The sequence below is a fragment of the Pithys albifrons genome, chromosome 3 (assembly GCF_047495875.1).
Source record: "Pithys albifrons albifrons isolate INPA30051 chromosome 3, PitAlb_v1, whole genome shotgun sequence".
Lineage (NCBI taxonomy): Eukaryota > Metazoa > Chordata > Aves > Passeriformes > Thamnophilidae > Pithys > Pithys albifrons.
The window spans coordinates 28,032,489-28,055,467 of record NC_092460.1 but is presented as its reverse complement, the minus strand read 5'-3'; the positions used below and the strand labels follow the sequence as shown (position 1 = coordinate 28,055,467).

The 22,979-nt window shown below is 44.4% G+C and overlaps 1 protein-coding gene across 3 annotated transcripts; it reads right to left on the bottom strand.

Annotated features, from left to right (window-relative positions):
- Positions 1–75: 75 nt before the first annotated feature.
- On the bottom strand, positions 76–20,241 carry LOC139670046 (single-stranded DNA-binding protein, mitochondrial-like). Of its 3 annotated transcripts, XM_071551155.1 has the most exons (16): positions 19,902–20,241; positions 16,355–16,554; positions 15,407–15,455; positions 12,768–12,940; positions 12,003–12,124; positions 9,956–10,102; positions 9,065–9,166; positions 8,647–8,732; positions 7,732–7,902; positions 7,504–7,646; positions 5,080–5,116; positions 3,890–3,950; positions 2,817–2,957; positions 2,107–2,194; positions 1,504–1,592; positions 76–244 (listed from the first exon to the last, which is right to left on the bottom strand). In XM_071551155.1, exons 1-16 carry the CDS (start codon positions 20,232–20,234, stop codon positions 198–200), a joined length of 1,989 nt encoding a protein of 662 aa, XP_071407256.1. In that variant the 5' UTR covers positions 20,235–20,241; the 3' UTR covers positions 76–197. The 3 variants fall into 3 exon arrangements, with proteins under 3 accessions (XP_071407256.1, XP_071407255.1, XP_071407254.1); XM_071551153.1 differs by lacking the exons at positions 76–244; positions 1,504–1,592; positions 2,107–2,194; ... (1 more) ...; positions 3,890–3,950; positions 5,080–5,116 and adding an exon at positions 5,390–6,626; XM_071551154.1 differs by lacking the exons at positions 7,504–7,646; positions 7,732–7,902; positions 8,647–8,732; ... (5 more) ...; positions 16,355–16,554; positions 19,902–20,241 and adding an exon at positions 5,190–5,252.
- Between the last annotated feature and the right edge of the window lie 2,738 nt (positions 20,242–22,979).

Genomic DNA, 22,979 nt, shown 5'->3' with positions numbered 1-22,979 from the left:
CTTAAGAACAAAAAAAGAAAGAAATCCAAACAATTATAACAGATAAAGCACATGGGAAAACAAAACACACAAATACCCTATAGGCAATAAACATTTTATTTATTTCTTAAAGAAACTACAGTAATAAGTGATTACAGAATTATGAAGCACTGAAAATCCAAAGGAATGGAATGGCCAGGGTTCAAAAACTAATGACCTCATTCCTTATCTCTTGCAGAGCCATCACTCAGAAAAATCACATTATCTGAAAAGAAATAAAAATTAATCTTGAGGATTGTTTTGCCCTATTGCAAGCCTTTACACCCACAAAGACCACTCATTTGTGTTAACATAGGCTGCATAGTTCAGAACAGAATAGTTAATAAAACAAAAGAGGGTCCAATACAGGGTTCATCCTCTACCTCCCCTGAAAGCTGACAATATATAATATGAAGTGTGCTAAAGCAGCTGAAAAGTTGCTGAACAGTCAGACACTAGAGACATTTTAAAAGAATGGTTTAATTCTTTGATTATAATGTGTATCAGTTACAGCTTATTTCCTTTCCCAGCCTGCACGACCATGTCAACCGTCTATAGGACTGCAGGAAGCTCCTATTTCATCAATCTTCAGGAATTTCTAAAGCATCCTGAGATGGGCCCTTTTAAACATGAAAAAACCATTAGGATAATACTAATTACAAAACATACTTGCTTCTCCCCTGCAGCAATTTATAAACAGCAATTTACAGCACTGCTAGCTGAACTGCTCATGAGAAAGTTCCATTGCTGTTGCTTTAAAGAGGCTGCAGAAACATCCAGAACTATGGCTGTTCTTTTTCTTTCCTCTTCCCCTGACCTAGCTTTTTTAGACATATTTGTGTAACATTTTCTCTACTACCAAACTAAATTATTCCTCCCTCAAAAGCCCCAGGGTAGCAGCACTACCCACAAGGAGGTAGGATGCTCTAAAGGCTCAAAGGAAAAAGCTGAATTTCCTAGTTCTATTGCTCCTTGTGTCTATCCAAGGCACAAGTGTACTCCTTATCCATTCTGTGCTCTTCTTGTCACTACTGGCTACCACAAGGTGTTTCTAAATTCTCCAATAAGTTACCTGCACATAAAACAATCTTTCACAGCGGTTCTTAAAGCTGGTAAAGTCTCTTGTATTTCACAGGAAGAAAAAATTCCAGCAAACAGAAACAAAGCTACTAAACAAACTCTGCTTAGAAAAGGAATCTGCCTGACCTGCAGTACTACATGCCAGTGTTCTTAAAACAGTGTCTGCCTCCTGCACCAACTGGTTTGAGTGAGCAAACAATGCCAACAGTTTGCAACTCTACGCCCTCATTTTCTGTGTCTTCACAAGCAGCACCAGAGGAAATCTACTGGTATAGACTACTCATTCTGTCAAAATCCCTGAGTGTGGATACTGAGGATGGAGACAAACCAAGCCCTATTTCAAAGGTCCTCTACCCTCTCTCCATTTTAAAAGGGCCAAGGCAACTTTGGTGTGTAGCTCCTTACCTGCTATAATTGTTGTGGCCTGTCGCCTCACATTGTTTTTATCTGTATATTCACCATAGTCTATCTTCCCTTCAACATAAATTCGAGAGCTGAAAGAAAACAAGAAATTAGTTCTGGTCAAAGAACTACACTTTGGTTTTTCACTCTGTATCTAGAACCACAGAATGTTTTGGTCTTTAAGGTCCTTTCCAACCCATTTAGTTCTGACTCTCCTGACACAGGCAGGGACACCTTCCACTAGACCAGGTAGCTCAAAGCCCCACCCAGCCTGGCCTTGAACACTTGTAGTGATGGGGCATCTCCAGCTTCTTTAAGCAACCTGTTACAGTCTCATCACTCTGACAGTAAAGAATTTCATCCATATATCTAATCTAAACTTCCCTTCTAAGTTTGAATTCAATACTCCTTGTCCTATCATTGCAGTTGCTGATGAAGAGAATCAATTCAGAATCTGAGTACACAGGCTCTTGCATCAGCTGTTCGTAGCAGGTCTGCTGAAATTTTATGGCACTTCTATCTTAGTATACTTCCTGGTCACCATAATTATTACATTAATCAATTATTAAGGCACTAAATCCTCAAGCACATTTGTTATTCACTTACCCCTTTCTCACATACTGATAGGTAACATCCCTGAGGCCAGGTCTGAAGACAGAGATCCTGTGCCATGTCGTCTTCTGACTGACATCACCTAAGTTACATAAAAATAACAAAGTTGGAAGCCAAATCCTTTTTGATACAAGACTCAAATTAATTTATGAGAAATTACTTGAAAGCAGAAGCATACTAGCACTCAATCTCCCACTTCATTCCAGAACTCAACATTCCACTTATTTGTGTCCAAATGAAAATATAGTGCAGAAGAACAGTTCAAACCAAAAGATCACTTTTACTGGAAGACAGTGCTCATACTATAATATTTTTCCCCTCACACACCATACTGAATAGAAGTTAGAAAAAACCAGACACCTGTAGCTTCAGACTGATGACAAAATCAAAGACAAAATGCATTCCCCTCCATGCCTCTCCACCTTGAAATACAAACAGGAGAGGACACCCCACACCTCTGTTAAACCCCAACAGTGACAAGCTTCCAACTCAACACTCTCTTCAGAGGAAGGCTGATAGGCAGATCTCTCTTCATGCTGCTGGAGATCAGTAAGACACACAAAAACGTACCAGCATCTCTACTGATCCCAAAGGAAGTTCCCTGCACCCAAGAGGTTTACAGAGCAGCACAAAGTGTAGTGCTACTGAACATGCAAACATGAGATCAGAACACGGCAGAAGCACGTTGCTCGCTGCAGACTCACCTCCCTGGCCTACTTCACTATCCCCTGTCCGCCACATCTCATTGGTTGCAAGAGAAAATATGGTAACAGGATTTTTTCCTTCCACTTGCCTCATGATAGGGTCCTGTCCAACCCGACCAAGTAACTGAACACGATTCATGGCTGAAACAAGAGAGAGTAAACACTTATACAGGTGAACTATGATGCTTCTAATCATGGAAAGCCATAAGCTGGCAGTTTTTGTGAAGGGCCAGAATCACAGCCTTCTGCACCTCCTAGCCACTTTTCCAGCTCTTGTGACTTCTGACTTATTCAGGCCCCTGCAGATGCATGACTGTACCTGTATTGTCATTATCACTATTAAATAACTCACTTAGAAAGCCAATTGTTCCTTTGTCATCTTCTTCCACAGACACATTCATATGTCACTTGAGACTACTTTGCATTTATTGTCTGGACTTCTGTTTTGTTATGACAAACCATAGTATTGCACTGTTTTTTCCTTAAACACGTATCTTTAAATCAATACAGTTACATTATTATACTGCATCCTCTGAATTAGAGAGTGACTTGTTTTGACACAGGTACCATGCCTAGGCAGACACAGTTTATCCCTTCTCCATGTTCAAGGACTGCTGGAGGGGGTCAGGGGAGTATCACTCTTGCACAAGCATGTGAACTGAACAGTGAAGTCTGAAGTGTACACCTGGAACAAATCACAGTGGGGCAGCAGCACCCAAACAAGTCCCTCAGGGACACAGGAATCTGAGAAACAAGCACATTAGACACCTAAAGGCAGGTGTTAGAAATCATGGCAACAGCAGACCCAATCTACTGCCACTAATGAAGTACAACTGCCTGCCTTTTACAGGCTCCATGTCAGAGCTTTTTTCTCCCTCCCCCCCCCTCCAAATTGCTGCTTGATTTGACAAAGACCAGATAGGAAGCTACTCAAGAGCCTGTGTTTTGAACAGCACATTCTTAGTTACTGAGGAGCTACCACAGCTACCTGTTTCTCTCCTGCCATATTTCAGGCATTGTAAAACTGAGATAAACACAAGTAACAGTTAAGTTGCATCTCAGGAGCTACTTACATCTTTCAAGCACCAGTGAGGCAGCTGTATTAGAGTCATGTCTTACAAACTGGTGAAGCACCTGAAGGAACAGACACATATTACTTTGCAGGACACAAAGCACAAACAGCATTCACAAGCCTTTACACTTCATTTTCAGAACACTTACGGAGGTTCTGTATGTTCTTTTCCTTGCAGCTAATGGGGGGACTGAGCAAAGAAATCTGTTCAGTTTAATAAAGCCACTGGGATTATTCAAAGAATATCTGGTTAAAGCACAGTTAAAAAGCTGCCTAGGAGAATGGGTGGTTCACAGGTCCATTTCCAGCAATTATTTTTGGGATATGGAATAACTACTAGTTTTTTCTAGTGCCTAAATAGGAGGGAGGAGGTTTGAAGCAGAGTGACTGCTCAGTTCTTTGGGCTTTGGATTTTGGAAACAAAACCGGTTTTTATAGTTCTATCAACTTTCTACTTCATTTCAGAGATGAACCAGGCATGCCCAAAATGTACATCCACCCCTCACCACGAGCAGCAGGATGCACTGACAGCCCTTGCTCCTGAGCAAACAGCAAATCAAGGACGCAAAAATATCAGTACTGCAACTAAACACAAGTGGGTAAAAAAATAAAGGAACTGCCTTGATGCCAGGAAATATCCCATCCTAGAAGAAAGCAAGGGAAAAGAAAGGCCCGGGAACCTTTCTGCAAAAGGCCTGTGTGCAGGAACTGAAAAAGCTCATTTCCTATTACATGAGGCTGCAAAACTTAAAAGAACGTGAGACTGTCGGTCGGGTGTTGAACAGAAGAGCTAAACCAAAGGAAATGCAGTTTGCAAAACAAGAAGTGCCTGGTACGTCTCTATGTGCCTCACTAACACGCACACAAATCATCTCAGAACTCATTCCACTCACAGACAGATCTTTCAGTAGCTCAGTAACTAAGGTCAGGTATTTGTACCCTTAAAACACGAGCGCAAACAGAGCATCCTCGAGGGTCGCGCCACGTTTCTGGGGAAGTCACAGCGAGGACTCCACAAACCTCGGGCTTTTCCCCAAGAGCAGACCCCGCCGAGGTTCCCGCCCTGGGCGATTCCCACCCGCCCCTCGGAGCGGTGCCGCACTGACCGGAGAGTCATTGCCGGACAGACGAGAGGGACAGGAGCTGCTTCTGCTCCTCCTCTCCCCCCGCCTCCCCCGCCCCTGGCCCTACCTGCCACGCCGGCCCCCGCCACATCCCGCCGCTGAGCCTGCGGAGGGAAAACAGGGATGAAGCAGCGCCCGAGGGAGTCCCGGCCCGGCCCGACCCCGCGCCCTCCGCACCTCTCCCGCTGCCGCCGCTGCGCCCGGAACAGGAAAAGGGCCGACGGGAGGTTCCGGGAGGAAGCAGCTCCATCCCCGGGGGAAACGGAGAGAGCGGCCACGGCCCCACCCGCGAGGACCGGGAGCGTGGCGGGGGAGGGGAAAGGCGCTCCATCACCAGTTAAAAAACCCAAATCCATATATATAAATAAAATCTTTATTTGCACGTTCCGGTTCTTAAAAGACAGGATCGAACAGTTAAAAGTCAGCATCATAAAACAAGCGTCAGTAAAAACTGGAAATAACCGAGTTGCCAAGTTCACGCCCCCACCAGCGCAGCTCTGTCCGACCGAGACGACCAGCTGACAAGGATACACAAAGATACATTCAGCAGGGAGGGGGATGTAGTATGAGATCTAATAAACACGAAATTCACATGGGCAGCAAATTCACATGGGCAGCTCAAAAAAACTGAAAAAGCCCTTTCCAATTCCCCTCCTCTTTGCCAAGAGGCTTCAGACTGCAGGCAGGCAGCTGCTCCAGGTGTAAGACTTGAAGGGAAATGGGTACGCTCCCCAGTTACCAGCACATCGCTGTCATATCCCACCTTGAGCAAGGAGTCCTTGCCGATCGGCAGAAAACAAGTCAAGCATCAGGGACTAAGTAGCCTGCAAAGGCTTACCCAGTTACAGGAATTCTGTTGCTGAAAACTAAGGGAAGGGAACTTTTTCTTCAGCTTCCACTTCTTAACTCAAAGTGTTTCCTTTTACTCTTTGTCTCCCCCTCAGTTAAACAGCACTACATCCCAGGTCCACTGGGGCTGTGGTGTAACCAGCCTGTCTCCTGCTGTGTAGTTAACACTGTCTGCCAGTGTCTCTACCTACTCACCCCTACAAGGTCCCTGCTGTAGGTCCCATCCCCATGTACAGCCACTATTCCCCCTCCAGAGATACACTCAGAGCATTAAGACCATAAAATCATCAATAACAGGGCCCATCTAAAGAAAGAGAGAAGTGAGGAGAGAAAATGCCATCCTTTCCCTTATATGACAGAGCTACATCTGTATTAAGACCAACTACACAAGAAATTAAACAGGTAAAAGCCTGAGGACAATAACCTTAAGTTCCATGATACACCACCTGTAAGCCCAGTCATTCTTCCCTGGGCCCACACCTCATCATAACTAATGAGGGAACAAAAAAAAACAATGACAGGGAGAGATAATATGGGGTATTGGTCTGTGCAGACCCTCAGCTTTCCCAGGGCCATTCAGCAGTCAGAGCTTTTTGGACAACACAAATTCAGTAACCCAGAGTAAAGCTAAATGAGCGACAGCTCTTCCCTCCCACCAGGCGCTTGCTTTTCTTCTTAGAAGAGGTTTCAGACTCTTGCAACGTGGCACTTCCTAAGGCTTTGTCCTTCATGAGGGTCTGGGCAAGACGAGCTGCTTTAAGTTCCCTGCAGGGGGAGACAGAAGGAAGAGGACAGGAAGAAAACCATGTCATCCATGAATCCCCATCAGCTACAGAAACAAGCTATGAACTATCTTGCACAATAGGGTTACTGTAGTATTCCAGCATTGCTGGAGGGGGGGCAGCTTTTCATCCCGGAGGGTGACAATGCTACTATAGCTACCTCTGGAGTTTCTACTTAAGTAGTATCAGCTCTAAGGATTTTCCAAAAGAAAATATGTATCAGGTCAGTAACACATTGGCACTAGCGTGAAAAGTCCCTAGCTCAGTTTTTCTCCCATTGTTTCAGATATTTGGGAATGACAAAACTTATATTAACATCAACTCATCTTGCACAAGTACCTAAATAAAGGTACATGCTTTGTTTCCATTGTCTTTCTTCCCTGGTACTTGCTGCTCTTCCAGAGTATACACTGTTCTGTCTACACACAAAACCTACTCCCCAGCTGACCACTGCACTAAGAGGGGTGGTGGGGCAGTTCCTAGATCTCAGCACCTCAAAACATTCTTGCCAATAGCAGTGAGAGGGAACAAGGGGGAAAAGGATGTCTGCTACTACCTGCTACTTCCCTTCCTTCTGTGCTAGACCACTATCTCAGGGAAACATCAATTTCTCATCTGCTCACTGTATCAGTATTTTTCATCACCAGTGGTTGCAGTAAGTGCACAACTTCACTGCTCTAACTCAGCCAGAATTTGAAGAACAGCTAAAGTACAGCCCCATCATCCTCCCACCTTCAGGCACAGGACCTGACTGGGTATTTCTGCATGTGCAGTCTCCCAGCACTACCACCCTACATTCAAGGCTAGTGACCAGCACTTATGCCCATGCCCTCTCCCTTTCATGCGTAAGCCAGTCCTACCTTTCCAGCATGGCAGTCTTGCATCTCTCCACATTCAGCTCTTCCTGGAGCTGCACAGCTTTTCCACATGAAGGACGGAGAACAGGGTGTTTAGTGAGAGCTGTGGCAGAAGGTCTTTCTGCTGGGTCAGGATGGATCATGAGCTAGAAGGCAAAGGAGTTCAGAGTTTAACACTCCTGCCACACACCAACTGCAAAAGCCACCATCCTGTCAAGACTACTTCCTTACCGTAAGGAGCTTAAGGAAGCAATGGGGAAGGTTCTGAGGGATGGGTGGGATGTTGCCTTTGCGGATGTGGTGCCACATGGCCCCGTTGTGTGGCAGTGGTGCTGCGCCGGCTGCCAGAGCCACCGTGAGGGCCAGGGCAAAGATATCTGCCTTGGGCAAGTTGCAGTATTGCTGCAGAGAGAAGGTAAAAGGTTATAGAAAGGAAACATCTTGCTATAGCAAAGGTGGGTTGAGGTATAAGCTCAAAGAAACAGCCAAGCAAGCCTGTTTATGGCACTGACTTCAGCATTCCAGTGAGCTGTTTTCTTCTCTTTATGACATATTGACAGACATGCCCAACTTCAACAAAAGACTGCATCTGATACATTGACCTAGCAGTTCCTAAATCCAGTTGCAGCATAAATGGATACTGTCACTTAAGTAGTTGAGCTGATGAGATGAACACATCCAAGCTGGTTGTTCAGTACTGATTTCCTTTTTGTTCACTGGCCAATGTCAGTTTAAGAGGTGTGTTATGCCTTCCACCTCTCCCCACTCCCTGTTCAGTGCTTGTTGTACAAGGCATCTGTCTGGGTGAATAATTCTTCAGTAATCACATCCAGCAGTTTAATCTCAGCTGAGTGTGCAAATCAAATGTCTTCAAACTGATAAGCATTTTATCCCATTGATCCCTCACAGGGAATATTTGCAATAATCCAATGATAATAACTTATAAAGTATTGTAAATATTTACATGACAAGACCCACACATATACTGTTCATAATAAAGCATTAATTTTGCCGATTTCACCACCAGATCAGACAGAAGAAAGAAAAAATAAGGTGAGGAACACTAGACTAATGACTCCACTACAGTTGATCTCTCCCCACTTGCTCCCCACCCTGTTCTTCCCACTGCTCTGCCAGCAGCTGTACCTCTTGCAAAATCTCATTGGCCAAAAATCGTCTGTCTCCTTCCTCCACCTGAGGGTTTGTTATTGATGTCACATGTCCAAGGTCACCTGTGACAAAGAACAAGCAACTGGAATGTAACAAAGCAATCTGATGTAGTTCTCCATCAATAAAAGCCTGCATTTCGTAGGCATCAACAGAGCAACGAGGAAATATTAAGCAAAAGAGCAAGCCTGCTCCTACTCAGGAATCTGGGCTTGAAAAGAAGCACTTTTCTAGGACTTGTCTTCTTAGAGGAATTAACTCTGGTAGGTAACCAGGATGTTCAAGACTTCGCTATGAGTTTTGTATGCAAGTCTCTTCAGCCAGGAGGACAGAGCATCATCAAGCAGTAATGGGCAGCCCTAATCTTCAGCCGGTTGTAAAGCAGGCTAAAACCTACCTATCTTATACACCACACCAGAAGAGCATTCATCTTCACTGTCACTCTCCTCCTGCCCAGCAGGGCCTGCAACTGCCAGCCTGTGACAGATGAAGATATTACCTGCAAGACAGAAAAGTTGAACAAGTGTGATATCAGTAGTCAGACTGCAGCAGCCTGACAACTTTGTAAAAAAAAAATCACACCTGGGAAACTAGTTAAGCTTTGCAGCCAGAGAAACAATGCACATGCCTCCCACCAGTCAGACTGTTTTCTGCCCAGCTCACCTATTCAGCAACACAGCTGGCAGAACACGGCTGCATCTTGTGCAGAAAATATCCTAGTGAAATCAACCTTCCCTGCCTTCTGAGCTAGAAGCATGATTTCAGCAGGATAAAGGAGCTTCAGTACATTAACTAAGTAACTAAGGGGAGCAGTGCCCTGGGGGTGGCCATACTCAGCTGCAGAAAGGAAACCTTGTTACTATTTTTGCAGGAACTTATGCCTCAGTGTTGGTACACATAGGAAAGTCAAGTGTTGCACAACACAGCAGAAGCAAATAATAAGTCCCTGTCTTCACTAGCAGCCCTACTTGTTCCACTGATATGAAGGTGATTCCCTTGTGCAGGATTATAAAAAGCATGAGACAGAAGTAAAATGCTGTCAACTATCAGAGAAGTCTCACTTTTAGAGCAGCAGTAGTGGTACAAATTAAAATATAAATAAACAAAAACCACAACAAAACTCCAACCAAACAAAACCAATAAAAACCCATACACAAAACAGTCACCTTTCAGAGCAAGATCCTCTTTCCTTTGAAGGATTATGATCCCCTCAGAAGGATCTATTACAGTCCTACCCCTGAAGGGTACTAGGAAGACTCTCCATAAAAGAGGAGAGCACTGTACTTACTAGGTTTGATATCCAGGTGCACAAGGCCAGAGTTGTGAATGTATTTTAGCCCCATGGAGACTTGTAACAGTATTTCCTTCAGCTCTGATTCTGGGAAATACTGCCCAAGCTTCGCATTTTCCAGCAGCACATCTTGGAGACTCCCACCTAGGTGAAAAAAAAGTCAGCCAGACCTCACAAAGGTTTTATAGAGCAGCATATTTGAAATAGCTTAGTAGAAACTACTGCTCAGAACACTTAGAGCTAATTATGCACTCTAGTGATCAAACCTGGACACCACCATTTGGCTTCAACCTTTCAATTGCCTCAGAATGCCCTGCTTCCTGCTCACCAAGAACTGAGGAACTACTGTTCTACCAACAGCACCAGGAAAACTGACCTGGTTGTGACACTGATAGTGCTGCAAGCAAACTGTGCTAAAATTAATTACTTCTGCCATGGTTACAGGCAAAAAGCAGGTATATGAACAGTGGAGCAAGGAAATTAAGTTCCCACTAGCAGATTTTGGACTGAAGAATGTAACCTCTGACACAGACGCAGTTTTGGGGGTCTCCATTGAGGCACTCTGTCTATTTTAGTACTAGCAAATACAATACTAGCCTGTCTCTCCATCAGCCTACTTTTCATCACTTCTCCTTCAGTCTCAGATGCTCATCCACCAGAACACAACCAATACATCAGTTCTGCAGGAATGATCACTACAAATCTGGTAACCCCCACCAGACTTGAAGGTATCACTCCAAACAGCTATCACCACTCTTCACTGAGCCCCAAGACTATAGGAGCAGTTGAAAGATAAGCACTATATATTTGCCTTCAGCTCCTCTGGTAGCCAGAGGTGTCTTTTCAAATTTCTTTCAAACACTGGTAAGGCCAAAGACAAACTCGAATCAGAGCGTACCACCCTACCGGCAGTATCCCATTTACACTTAGCCTCATTTTTTGCTCCATTCCTTTGCAGCTGCCAACAGCTTTCTTCCAGTAAAGAAGCAAGGTGCCTTCCTCCCAGCCAGGTAGCTACTCTTCCAATCATTATCCACCTTCATTAAGAAGAGTTTGTTGCCAAGGTACATGACCCTTAAGTTAGCTGCTCTTACATACATTATATATCAAGTGTTACCTGGACAGTCCCAGACAGAGCTCTAAGCATCAGCATGGGGAATGATTTTCCAGGCCAGAAACACAGAGGAACAGTTTTTAAATCCCAGCAATCAAAGGGTATTCACTGCTTCTAATACATTGACACCATTGTCCTAGTTCAGCTGGAGGGACCAGCTAACCCTGTGTGGTGGTGATCAAACCTGTGTATTCCACCCCCTCTATTCATTCCCCAAGGACAATGGGCCATTAGCAGCAGCTGCCCAGGGAGCCATTATCACTTCACACCCAGCCTGAGGGGGGCGGAGCTGCTAATGGGCCATCAACAGCTCAACAACCCCTGGCTCCCAGAGTTAATCACCCATTGTGTGAGTCCCCGCCCAGGGGGAGGGACTGAATGCTCCCTGAGGGTACATAAGTGGTGGGTAAGAAGACCTCGGGAACCTTCTCGTCGGATCCAGAGCAGCAGCAGGACCTCGACAGCAGGAGATCACCACTCTCGCCCAGACCACAGCCCTCGCCTGCACCAACAGGTTTTTCTTTTCCTTTTGCTCTGGACTTGGGGGAGCCACAGGGGTCTCAGCACAAGGGCAAACAAACCCCCCTTGGGTTTGTGCCCCAGGACACTGGGCTATACTGCTGGGGTATTGTGAGTTGAAAGCAATTTCCCTTGTGTATCAGTGTTATTGTAATATTATTATTAAATTTTAGCTCTGACTTATAATCTCTCTCGTGGTGAGTTCATTTTCCCTTGCTGGTTCACCTTCAAACCAGCACAACCATTTAGAGCTTCATCTAAATATTATGAGCCCTTACTGGATTCTCCATGGATACATAGCCCCAGTGCTGTTTGCTTTGTTCTAAGCCAAAATGCCCCATATTCAAGTACAACAGAAGCTAACTGCACCCATCCTGAGATCTCAGTCTTCAACACTATCCCAGCCCTTACCATTGCAGTGCTCATTTTGGATAATCATGTGATCATCCTCTGCCCAGGCCGAGTAGTAGCGCACAACATGGGGGTGGTGCCCAAGAACAGCATGAGCATAGACCTCGCGCAGTGCCAGCTGCCTAGAGAAGCACACACAGAAAAAGCAGAGGTGAGGAGGGTGCCAGACTCTTCTTGGGAGCCCAGATTGCAGCCTGGCTTGAGAAAGTCCTGAACACCTCTGCTCCCTCTTTCTCTTGAGTTTTGACAGACAGACAGGCTCTCACAGCTGCTGAAGCACAGCTTGCTCTTGCTCAAACGTGCTGAGCAGCTGTCAAAACAAAATCACTGAGCAGGCCTTTTGTCAAAGAGGCAGAAGCAGCAGCAGCTTCAAAGACTTTGATTTAGCAAGCAGGACACCCCATGCTCATCAACACAGATGTGAGCAGTGCTGGCCATACAGCAGGGCAGAGACTTACCATAAGCCAACTGCTTGACAGTTATTATTTTAAAGAAAGTGTCTGGATGGACCCAAGGAGTTCAGGTAAGTCATTATCTCACTTTGCAACGCATGTGACTTCTTCCTTTCTTAGACATTTATATTGAGTAGTTGTACAGTGATATCTTCCCCCATGCTTCTAACTGTTACTTGAAAGTGCAACAGCGGGCAATTGTTGCTCATGCCATCCCTCAGAAACCTTTAGATCCACTCTCCCTCTTTCCCCATCACACCTCTCAAGAACATGCCCATCATTTCAACTGGCAGTTTCTGGCTAACACACTTACTCATCTGAGGATCCTGCCAGAGGTCTTTTGGAGCGTTTGATGGCATAAACACATCCATCAAGGCGTTTGATGCACTTGAAGACAAAGCCAAATTCCCCCACGCCAATTTTTTCTAGTTCCAGGAACTCCTTCTGGTAGCGGGAAACCATATTGCTCTCCTTCAGAGGGTATCTCTGAAAGTGCATAAAACCAGCAGCGAGTTGAAAGATTTAGACAAAGACACAAATGATAACATCTGTCATGTTTTCAGATGTGTAGCACTTGCTCCCAGACTACCCACATTGCTCCCTCTCCTATTCTAGATGCTCATCCAGGCACATGTGCAGATGTGCTGCCAGTTCTTCTTGAAACACTACCTTTCACTTGACCATGTTGTGTTTTTCCTCAACAACCTACCAAAGGCCCTTTTGGCCTGGTTTGGCCAAGTTTGGGCCTGTTTTGTTTGGTTGTTTTCTATAAAATCATTACTTGCTAGCCATAGAGGTAGAAACTGCAGCTAAGGAGAATTTTACTCTAGTTGGCTGTATGTGCCTAAGGCTTCTTGGGTTATTGCCATCCCATCTCTTCTCTTGGCAGGTCAGACCAGTTCCTAGACCCATAACTGATGGCGTCAGTCAGGGAAGAACAGCAGGCAACAATAAAATACTGAAGTATCTGGCCTGAAGACAAGGCTTGAGAAGACCTATTACCAGCTTTGATAGGTAGAAATCCAGTATTTCTGAATGAGGCCCATGTACTGAATTTGTGTTTAAGTAAGAGCTATCACCCGTTTTGAGCACAGGAGAGAAGCCTGGTGTGTTGGCTTCAGGTAGCCCCAGCTATGTAAGAGCTGCTTTACTCTGGCAGCTGAGGGCAGCAAGGCCCTTCTGCATCAGTTCTGCCTCTAAGTTTGAAGCACCAGCTGTTGACTAACAGCAGATGAGCTGGTCTCTGTATTTGTTTCTATTCCCACTAATTTCTCACCTGGAGACACTTTTCCACAAAGGGTTGAAAGCCTGGAGAACAGTTAGAACATGATTATTGCTACAATAATGGCCAGTAGGGACACAGGAGCTGCTGGTGCTGCTTGTAGAGTGATGCCTACTGGCAGGGGAGGTAAGTAAAGACAAGCAGTGGAGCATGAAGTGAACAACAAGAGAGTGGACTATGATTTTTCTCCATGCTCCTGCTTCCCTTACAGGCACAGCTGCTCACATTGCACGGTGGTTTCCACAGAAACCACTGCTGTGATTGCTGTGGTATGTGGTACATGACCTTAAAGAGAAGGAGGGTTAAGAGTTGGTCCTCACAGCCACTAAGATGTGTCTCACATGAAACAGTAGCCCCTTACAACAGGTTGCATTTCATAAAGCAGCTGTATTTTACACTATCTGAAAAAGCTTGGGAATAAAGATACCTCATAGTACACGATTTTATATCTATATTACCTACTCGATCTAATCAGCACTCTGGTAGAAAATTATTTCAGTAAATCACAAGCTACTTGAACCTTTCTTCCAGGGCAAGCAATAATTGTGGCAGTCCCGGATGTTCCCTGGTAGCAAAATTGCTCTGCCGGTGTCTTTTTCCCATGGAGACCAGTTTTCCTGCAATACCAATCTGCTCGGCTAGAGGGTACCGTTATTCTTCCATAAGCCTCAACTGCAAACAATTCTACCTTACTTGTATAAGACGAGATACTTCTTTCAAGGGGATGCTCAGGAAAACTGATATTTTTACCTCATCTAAATGAAGATATTTAATTGAGGCGTGGCTTGCTTTCCAGAAGTCAGATGAATAGGTAGCAACCCCCAGGTTAAACAGGGAAGAAGGAAGAAGACTGTGGGGATGTGGGTTTCCACCTCAGCTGCCCAACTCTGCCATCACAGCTGGGACTACATGGGACCTCACACCAAGGTCAACACACCCTGCTGCTGAGGTTTGCCAGCAAAGCACTCCCATCAGCAACATCAAGAGGACTCTGTTTGGAGCTGTAAGACAGTGTTTGCTGTCCTGTAGCTATTTAAGGTGTGGTGGGACCTTTCCTTGAATCCCAAGGCACATAGACAACCCCCAGCTGAGCATTTTCCCCACAGAGAGGACAGACTTTGCCACCTTGCTTCAGAAATTTACTATTGGTCCTACTGCAACTCAAACTCTGCCCTTAGTACTTATCCAGGCTCAGTCTTTGTGGTTTTGCAGTGCAGGTCCATTTGTTATTTGCAATATAAAAGCCACATTCCATTCACATCCAAAGATTCTCAGTACACAGATTTATAGGAACTGCAATACACCTGCTTTTTGGAATGACAAAGGTACAATCCCTTTTTATGTTAATAGCATAGTAATATATTTCCCTTTGAGGAACCCAAATTATATTTCCTAGAAAGACTTCTAGACCCAAATCAATGAGTTTTAGTATTACTTGTCAAAGTTTCAGATCTGATTTAGTACAAGCTTCCTTTAGAGATACAAACGATTCCCAAGTTTGTCATCTCAAACAAATGTTAACAAAACACTCAGCTTGGAATTATTCTGTCATAGGTATTCATCCTCTGGCATGATGCCATAATTTATACTCCAATAACAGAATAAATTTCAAACAACAACTCTTTACCATCATTTTGTCTGCTCTGTGGGAGGGAAATACAGACACGCACCTGTGTAGGTAGCTCCTGTGTAAGGTGGCTTCTTGGATCAGGATCCTTCCTATAGCAAAAGTTTAGGAAAGGCCAATGTTATCATTTCAGTGCAGCAATCAAACCAGGATTTGAAATTAAAACATTTTTCAAAAGAAGTTCCAAACCTTGCTTCACAGCTTAAAAATGTATTTCATAGCATTAATACACACATTTTTAGTTGAGACCTTAAAGACTATCCCAGGTTAGAAAATCTTCGTTTCCATTTAGAAAGCCTCCACAAGGCAACTGCAGTACTGCCCACAGGACAGTGTCATTGTTCAGAGGCATCATTCTCCTGTCTGCCTTATTACTGGTGAAGCTGCAGCCATAACACTGAGGTTAGCTGTTGATCATAGAATCAACCGGGTTGGAAGAGACCTTGGAGATCATCAAGTCCAATCCTTGATCCAACACCACTGTGATTGCTAGATCATGGCACTAAGTGCCACATCCAGTCTTATCTTAAAAACCTCCAGGGACAGAGAATCCACCACCTCTCTGGGCAGGCCACTCCAATGCCTTATTACTCTCTCTGCAAAGAATTTCTAACATCCATCCTAAACCTCCCCTGGCAGAGATTAGGACCACACCCTCTTGATTTACTGCTGGTTGCCCGGGAGAAGAAAGCAACCCCCACCTGGCTACAATGCCCTTTCAGGTAGTTATAGAGAGTGATGAGGTCACTTCTGAGCCTCCTCTTCTCCAGACTAAACAACCCTACTTAGATTTCTGAACAAAGGAAGTGATTGATTTTTACTTCTATTTCTGTTACCTTTACATGTCTATTAGTGTTTGCTGTGCACCGATGCACACTACAGAAGTGAATGACTCATTGTTAGCAAATAAGTCTAGATACTGAATGTCTCTATTACTTATCTCCTTCAAACAGTCTGCTTCCAGTCTGTTATTTAAGATGAGCTCACTTACAGCTCTCCTCTGGTCTTCCTCTTGCCATGAGGAAGAAAGAGCATTTGTCGATATGATTCTGGTGTAAAGGGGTTAATGTTGACAAGAGTAGCTTGGGTAGAGTCATCTGAGTCAGCACCAAGAGCGTGTTTCAGCAGTCGGTGGCTTCTGGCTGGGACCTTTGTCCCAGAGGAAGGAAAAGCTGTCTTCGATAACAGGGTCTGTATTGAGAGAGGAGGTGGGACAAAGTGAGAAATAAACCAGCAAAATATTTTTGTGTCCGCTAAGACAGAATAAAATTTCTGTTCTCCTATAAATCAAGGCTTCACTCCTTTCCTTGGAACAGCTGACTCCATTAATCCCTGTGTCCCTCATTTAGTACTGACAGTTTTCTTCATCCACAAAACATTTTATTCTTTGTTAAGCCCTTTCAGATTCTATTCCCTGCTCACTTGGGTGAGACCTGCAGAGCCATTTGGGCAAGAATAATGCTCAAGAAGAGCCAGCTGCTCCTCTTTCCCACCTACAGAGACACAGACATTGCATCATATGTTGCATTAACATGGAAGACCTAGTTCTGTCAGGAATGGACTGTTGCATCAGTTTGGTCAGGACAGGTTTGTCAGGAGATGAGCTGGAACACCACCCAAGTTTCCCTTTGGTTCCCCAAGAAATGGCAGGGAAAGTTGGTATTTTTTATATGGCTGCTGGAAAAGGAACCAAAAATCATTTCTCCTCATAAATAAAAAACAGAGTTTCAGAAATTTAAGTTCAAGAGGAACCTCTGGATTTCACCTACTATTCCAAAACCTTGAGCCATTAAAAGCATAACTTAAGACAAGCACACCACCCTTGAGCTGGAAACAAAAATCTACTCACTTTGATTTGACCTCTTCAGTAACCATCAGCTTTTTAAAATGTATGATTGGTTTTGACTTGTTTCAGCTTCCAGAGAGCAATACAGGGTCTAAACATTTTTTTAACTTATTGCTTCCTTCTACTTAAAAGTCCTTCAAGAACCCAAAACTCTCCCTGTTGAAGATCAAGGTACTCCTACAACTTTTCAATCCAGCAGTGGTCTAACTGTTATGATCCCAGAAATATATCTCTACTCACACCTAGAGTTGCTCCTTTTCTCTCAATGAAAGTTGCTGAAGATAAACTAGAGCTGCATGCAGCATCCTGCATCCACCTAAATGATGCTGTGCTCGTGGATATAGCTACTTCTAGGACATCATTTCTATATTGTACTTAGAAGTTTGGCTGCTAGTTTAATATAATCCTGAAATTTATTCTTGATTTTTTTCTCAAGCTCTGCAACTCCTTGCTTCTGGATGGGAAACTCCTGCATATAAATGTATTGAAAGCAGTGTTATGTCCAAGCCCAATATATGCAGCAGCCTAGAAGCTCTGTAGAATTGTGGCTATGTTCTAGTCCAGCCACAAGCCAAGGAAAGAATCCCAAATACCACTCCAGCCTTCTGATGTGTGCACACATGCAATTCCCATCTGCTCTACAGGGGCTTTATCTTATTTTTATTTCACAATCAAGGAGAGTTGTCTCCCTGTAACATCATCTGAGAGTAGCTGCTGCCATGCAGTGTAGGGCAGCTACCATAACCAGCTCCAGCAATCTGTTCCAGGATTGATCAAACCTACAAAATGCAATCATCTGCCTCCTGCCATGCATCCCAGCTGGGGCTCTGGTGCTCATCTGTCTGCAGTTATGTGGCTCTGCTCTCCTTCCCTTCATATCACCTTCAAATGCTTCAAGATCAAGCCTTTAGAGCCCACCTTTTGCAGCATGCTTGGAAACAAAAGACCATTCTCCCAGAAAAAAAAGGAAAGGAAAAGAAATTGTTGCTCTCGGAGCTACAAGGCAACAAACTACAAAGCAACATGTCTTGATGCATCCAGCCAACATATTAGGTACACAAGAGCACATACCAAAAGCACCCTCCACTACCAACTAAGCCCTTTGCTCACACTCCACCCCTTTCCCCAGCAGGATGGGGAGGAGAAACAGGGTGGAAAGGAAGGTAAAACATGTGGGTTAAGAACAATTTAATTGTTAAAATAAAACATAATAATAATTAGTAGTAGTATTGCAATAAAAAGAGGCAACAGAGACAAATAAAACACAGGACACATAAGTGACACACAATACAATTGCTCACCACCCAGTGACCAATGCCCAACCCAGCCCATCCCTGAACACGGATCAGCCCATCCTGGCTAATTCTCCCCTGTTTATATACTGAGCACAACATTCTATGGTATGAAACACCCTTTGACTACTTCCTGGCAGCTGTCCTGGCTATGCTCCCACACAGCTTCTTGTGCTTCTGCTCACTGGCAAAGCATGGGAAACTGAAAAATCCTTGACTTTGGATAAGCACTACTTAGTAATAAATAAAACATCAGTGTGTTAGCAACATTATTCTCATACTAAACCAAAAAACCCACAGTACAGTACCAGCTACTAGGGAGAAATTTAAGTTAAAACCAGGACAACATCTGAGGTACGTTATGGTGAAATTTAAGGGGATATATATATATAAAGAGTCGCTCAAGGATATTCTTGTAACGATGCCATTTAGAGCTGTTTCTTCCCTAAAGAGTGGCTGGCTATTCTTCAGCAAACATTGCCACACAGTTGATTATATATGGCTAGAGGATCATCCTTCTCTCCACATAATCAGGTTTTTGGAGGAGAACAGAAGTCAAATCCTAGCTCAAAAGTATTTAAAGGACTGATTTTCTGTGTACCACCTAAGCAAAGGAGCTACCAATGTATCAGTAGAGCAGGAATATTGAGAGAGGGACCAACAGCTCCATGTCACAGCAAGTCTTGATAGCTAGGAGCCAGTACACATACCAGAAATTATCTAGGAACAGAGAATCTGGTGCTAAGTCTCCACCTATGCTCACAAAAGACAAAAAGCAGTTGTTTTGTATTATATTCTATACAAACAGTTCCACAGAAAACAGAGGTTGGTATCATTCTGCTAAGAAACTAGCTCAGTAGATAAGTAATCCAGTCTTGCCAGACAAAGTATATTCCTGCCACAACAACACTTCCAACTTCCAAGACAAAACCCGCTTGCATTCAAAAGTGTGCTGAATGGAGGAGAAAGGGCAGCTGCCTATCTACAAGCTCCCTCTGGAATTAGGAGCTTTCTGAAGGTAAATGCATTTATCTCCCACAGAGATGTTACAGACATCCACTCCCCTGAGCAGTGTGAAGTGCACAGGGGCAGCCAAAGCACATGGTTGCTTGGGGTTTTTTAAGTCAGATTGATCCAATACCAGTTAATTGGTTTTAACAACAGCTTTGAAAGAGTCAAGACAATTGCTCCCAGACACAGATTTCTATTCACACACACAGAATAACCCTTCCTTAGCTCATGGGTCAGGTTTCTAAGGCAATAGTACAGGCTGCCAATAGTAACATTAAAAAATGCTTTCCACAGACATTGAAACAGATGCCCTCACCAGCCACACAGTGATGCCACAACGTTACCAGAGACCTTGCCTGCCTAGACACAGAGTTGATACAAGCCATTACCTTGGGAGTGTATGGGGTGTCACACAGCTGCAGCTTTTTCCACAGGATGTGCCGAGGTGTCTTGGCATTGCACCAGTTCTTGTTCACAGCTGGGGAATCCTTCAGGGTAGGACTCACCCATGTTTTTGTCCTGCTCAAGTAAATCTCACTAAGCTTTCTCTGAGGGGGGGTTGCTGGCAGAGAACTGCTCTCTTGACATTTCTGAAACTCAGACATGCTGGGAGGGCTCAAGGTCAGGGAGTCTTCATTTATGCTTCTGTCTTCACTCTCTTCACCACAACTGGAAAAATCCAGCCGCTGAACAAATTCATCACTGTTGTCCCAGTCATCCATGTCACGACATGAAACAGAACAGGTAGAGCTGATACTGGCCTGCTTTGTTGGGCAGAGGGAGAGGAAGACAGCATTATTTACACAGATTAACTGTCTTATTCCTTGCTTCATCATGGCATCAGTTCTGCTGACCACACCCCCCTACCCCAATCCCACAGATGCAGAAGCCTTAATCACTCATAGGTCTCATTAGACAGCCTCAGTTAATGAAGACTACACCAAAATTACCAAGCACTAATCCATTCAGCTACTGCTCATGTAACCACAGATTTTACACTTTTGTCAGCTGCAAGTCCAATACAACTCAGATGCCACTGCCTCTCCCAGTAAGGCTCCAAGAGAACTTTGCCATCCCACCAATACTTCACTCACTATTCCCATCAAACAGAGAAACAAAATTATTTCACTGTAAAGAACGACACACCCCAAACCTCCCCTCATCCTTTTTCTCCTTAAGTTTCTCAATGAGAGAAAAAGAACCCATAGTACATACAGCCATAACAGCAGAGAGCACCCTGAGGAACTACCAGATACCCCACAGAGAGCTCTTACCCTGCCCTGGCACATTTATAACCACCCCAAACACCTGATTCAATGCTAATGGGAAACACCTGGAGCTTGCCAGCACCTGTCCACAGTTGCCTGCTGAATGAGAGGTTTTGCTGTGGATGTGGGTTTGCTGTGCCTGCTACTAGCACTACAGGAAGCCAGGGCTCCTGCTGAGTCTGAGGCAGCCTCTTGCTTCTGCACACTCTTCCCTTCTCCACCTTCCTGGGGCCTGTGAGGGGGAGGGTGTTTACTGACAGCCGGTCTCCTCCACAATAATCCCATCAGAGATCCAGTCTTTGTGGGCTTTACTTGTATAAGTGATTAGTTTTGCAGTTATGGGGCCCTTCTGTTCCTTCTTTTAGGTATGAATTTCATTTCCTGCATTTAGATATGTGTTACTTTGGGCAAGAGCTGCAGCCTGCATGGAGAGGTCAGTAGCCTAATTTGTAATGTATAAATTTATAACTGTATAATTTTAGGGCTTCAGGAGAGAGTTAGGAGCCATACACAGGTCTGCCTTGAGGTTTTAAGGGAGAGGAGGGAGAAGCTGGCTGTGTTGGTGAAGGCAGCCCTAAAGGCAGGGTCCCTCACTGGTAGCAGGTCAATGTCTCCTCTCACTGCACTTCTCTGTAAAAAGCAGGGATCTTCCATGTCTTTGTGAACCTGAGCTTTGAAGGGGGATTAGAGGGAGATTTAATTAAGTGGGAACAAAGTTATGGCAGCCTTTTTTCTTGGCATCAGGGAGAACTGCTAGAGGGACACACAGAAATGCGAAGTGGCGGCAGCCCAGACAAAGATGGGAGTTTGTCAGAACCAGCAGCTGCTTTCATGATGCTCACATCAAGGTCAATTCCCACCAGAACATAAATGGACATATTGGTCTGAGGTCTCTCTGTTCTCCTAGCCCATTCTTTGAATAAAAAGTGTGGCCTATGGGTCTCTGAAGTTGCCTGTTAAGATTGTGATGAACAATTAACTTGATACAGGCCTCTAAAACAGTACCAGGAGGACATGCCAGGAACTCAGAACTGGTTGCATCTGGCTCAGAGGGCCTGTATTTCTTGTATTTCTAGTATTTCTTGCAGGCACAGAGCCTGTTGCTGCTGTGCAGCCCCTCTGAGCCTGAACTGCAACTGCTCTGTGTTCCCTGTCCCTTACCCTGAGCGAGGTCCAAAAGCCTTGGAGTGCCAGCACTGGCTGCTTTTTGCTATGACAAACTGTCTCTGCAGCATCTGGCCAGCTGAGATGCAGGACCACTTTAGTACTGCTGTAATCTGACTATATTAATCAGATGTTCAGCACTTGGAGTGTTGGATTAGAATATGTTATTTTAAATCTGAAGAAGTAACCACAGTTTTCAATCTCACCTGATTTTTTTTTCCTTTTTTGTTTCCCTCAGGATTTATAGGCAGTATTCATTTTTCTAAGGAGGGATGTGATACATAAAAAAGTTGCTGTTCAAAGAAGGCCCAACTTGTTCATCTTGTGTCTTCTAAATAAAAGCCACCACATTTTCATTTCATATTTTTTTCTGGAGGACTTCTCAAAGTTCTGATGACAATTTTATTAGCCCTCAGTTGGAGGAAAAGGGTGATCATTTTCTTTGGAAGGAGAGCTTTTTCTCCTAAAAGGGTAATATTATCCCCTGGCCTAGATATTTTCAATTTTGGTGAAATAATAAAGTAGAAAATGTGGTCTTTGTTTTCTGTGTGTATCCAACAAACAGTGCACTCTCAGCAGACCCAGGTTACTGGCCAAAGCAGTATCAACACTTGTGGTGCCACCAGGTCTCTTGTCCCATGGGATTTTTTCACCAAAAGCTGAGAGCTCAGAGCATGATGGCATTCCATGTATCCCGGAGCCAGCACTGGCAGCCTCTACTCCCTGTCACTGGCTGCTCTTCCCACTGCATCCCCTCCCTCATGCTGGGGCAACACTGGCATGACTGCAATGCAAAGAGGACCTGAAACAGCTCTGCACCAGAAATAGCTCATGTGGATCATGAAGGAATTCTTATTCAGGATTTGTTTCCTGCCTGGATTGCTGGGGACTGACATTTGTGGGGATGAAGGAGAAGAGAGAAACGAGCTGTCACTTTAGCATCACCAACATGTAGAAATATATTTATCCAAATGAAGCTTGGCACTGTCTGTATAGTTAAAGCAAAACATGTGGCCAAGTATTTGCAAAATCTGG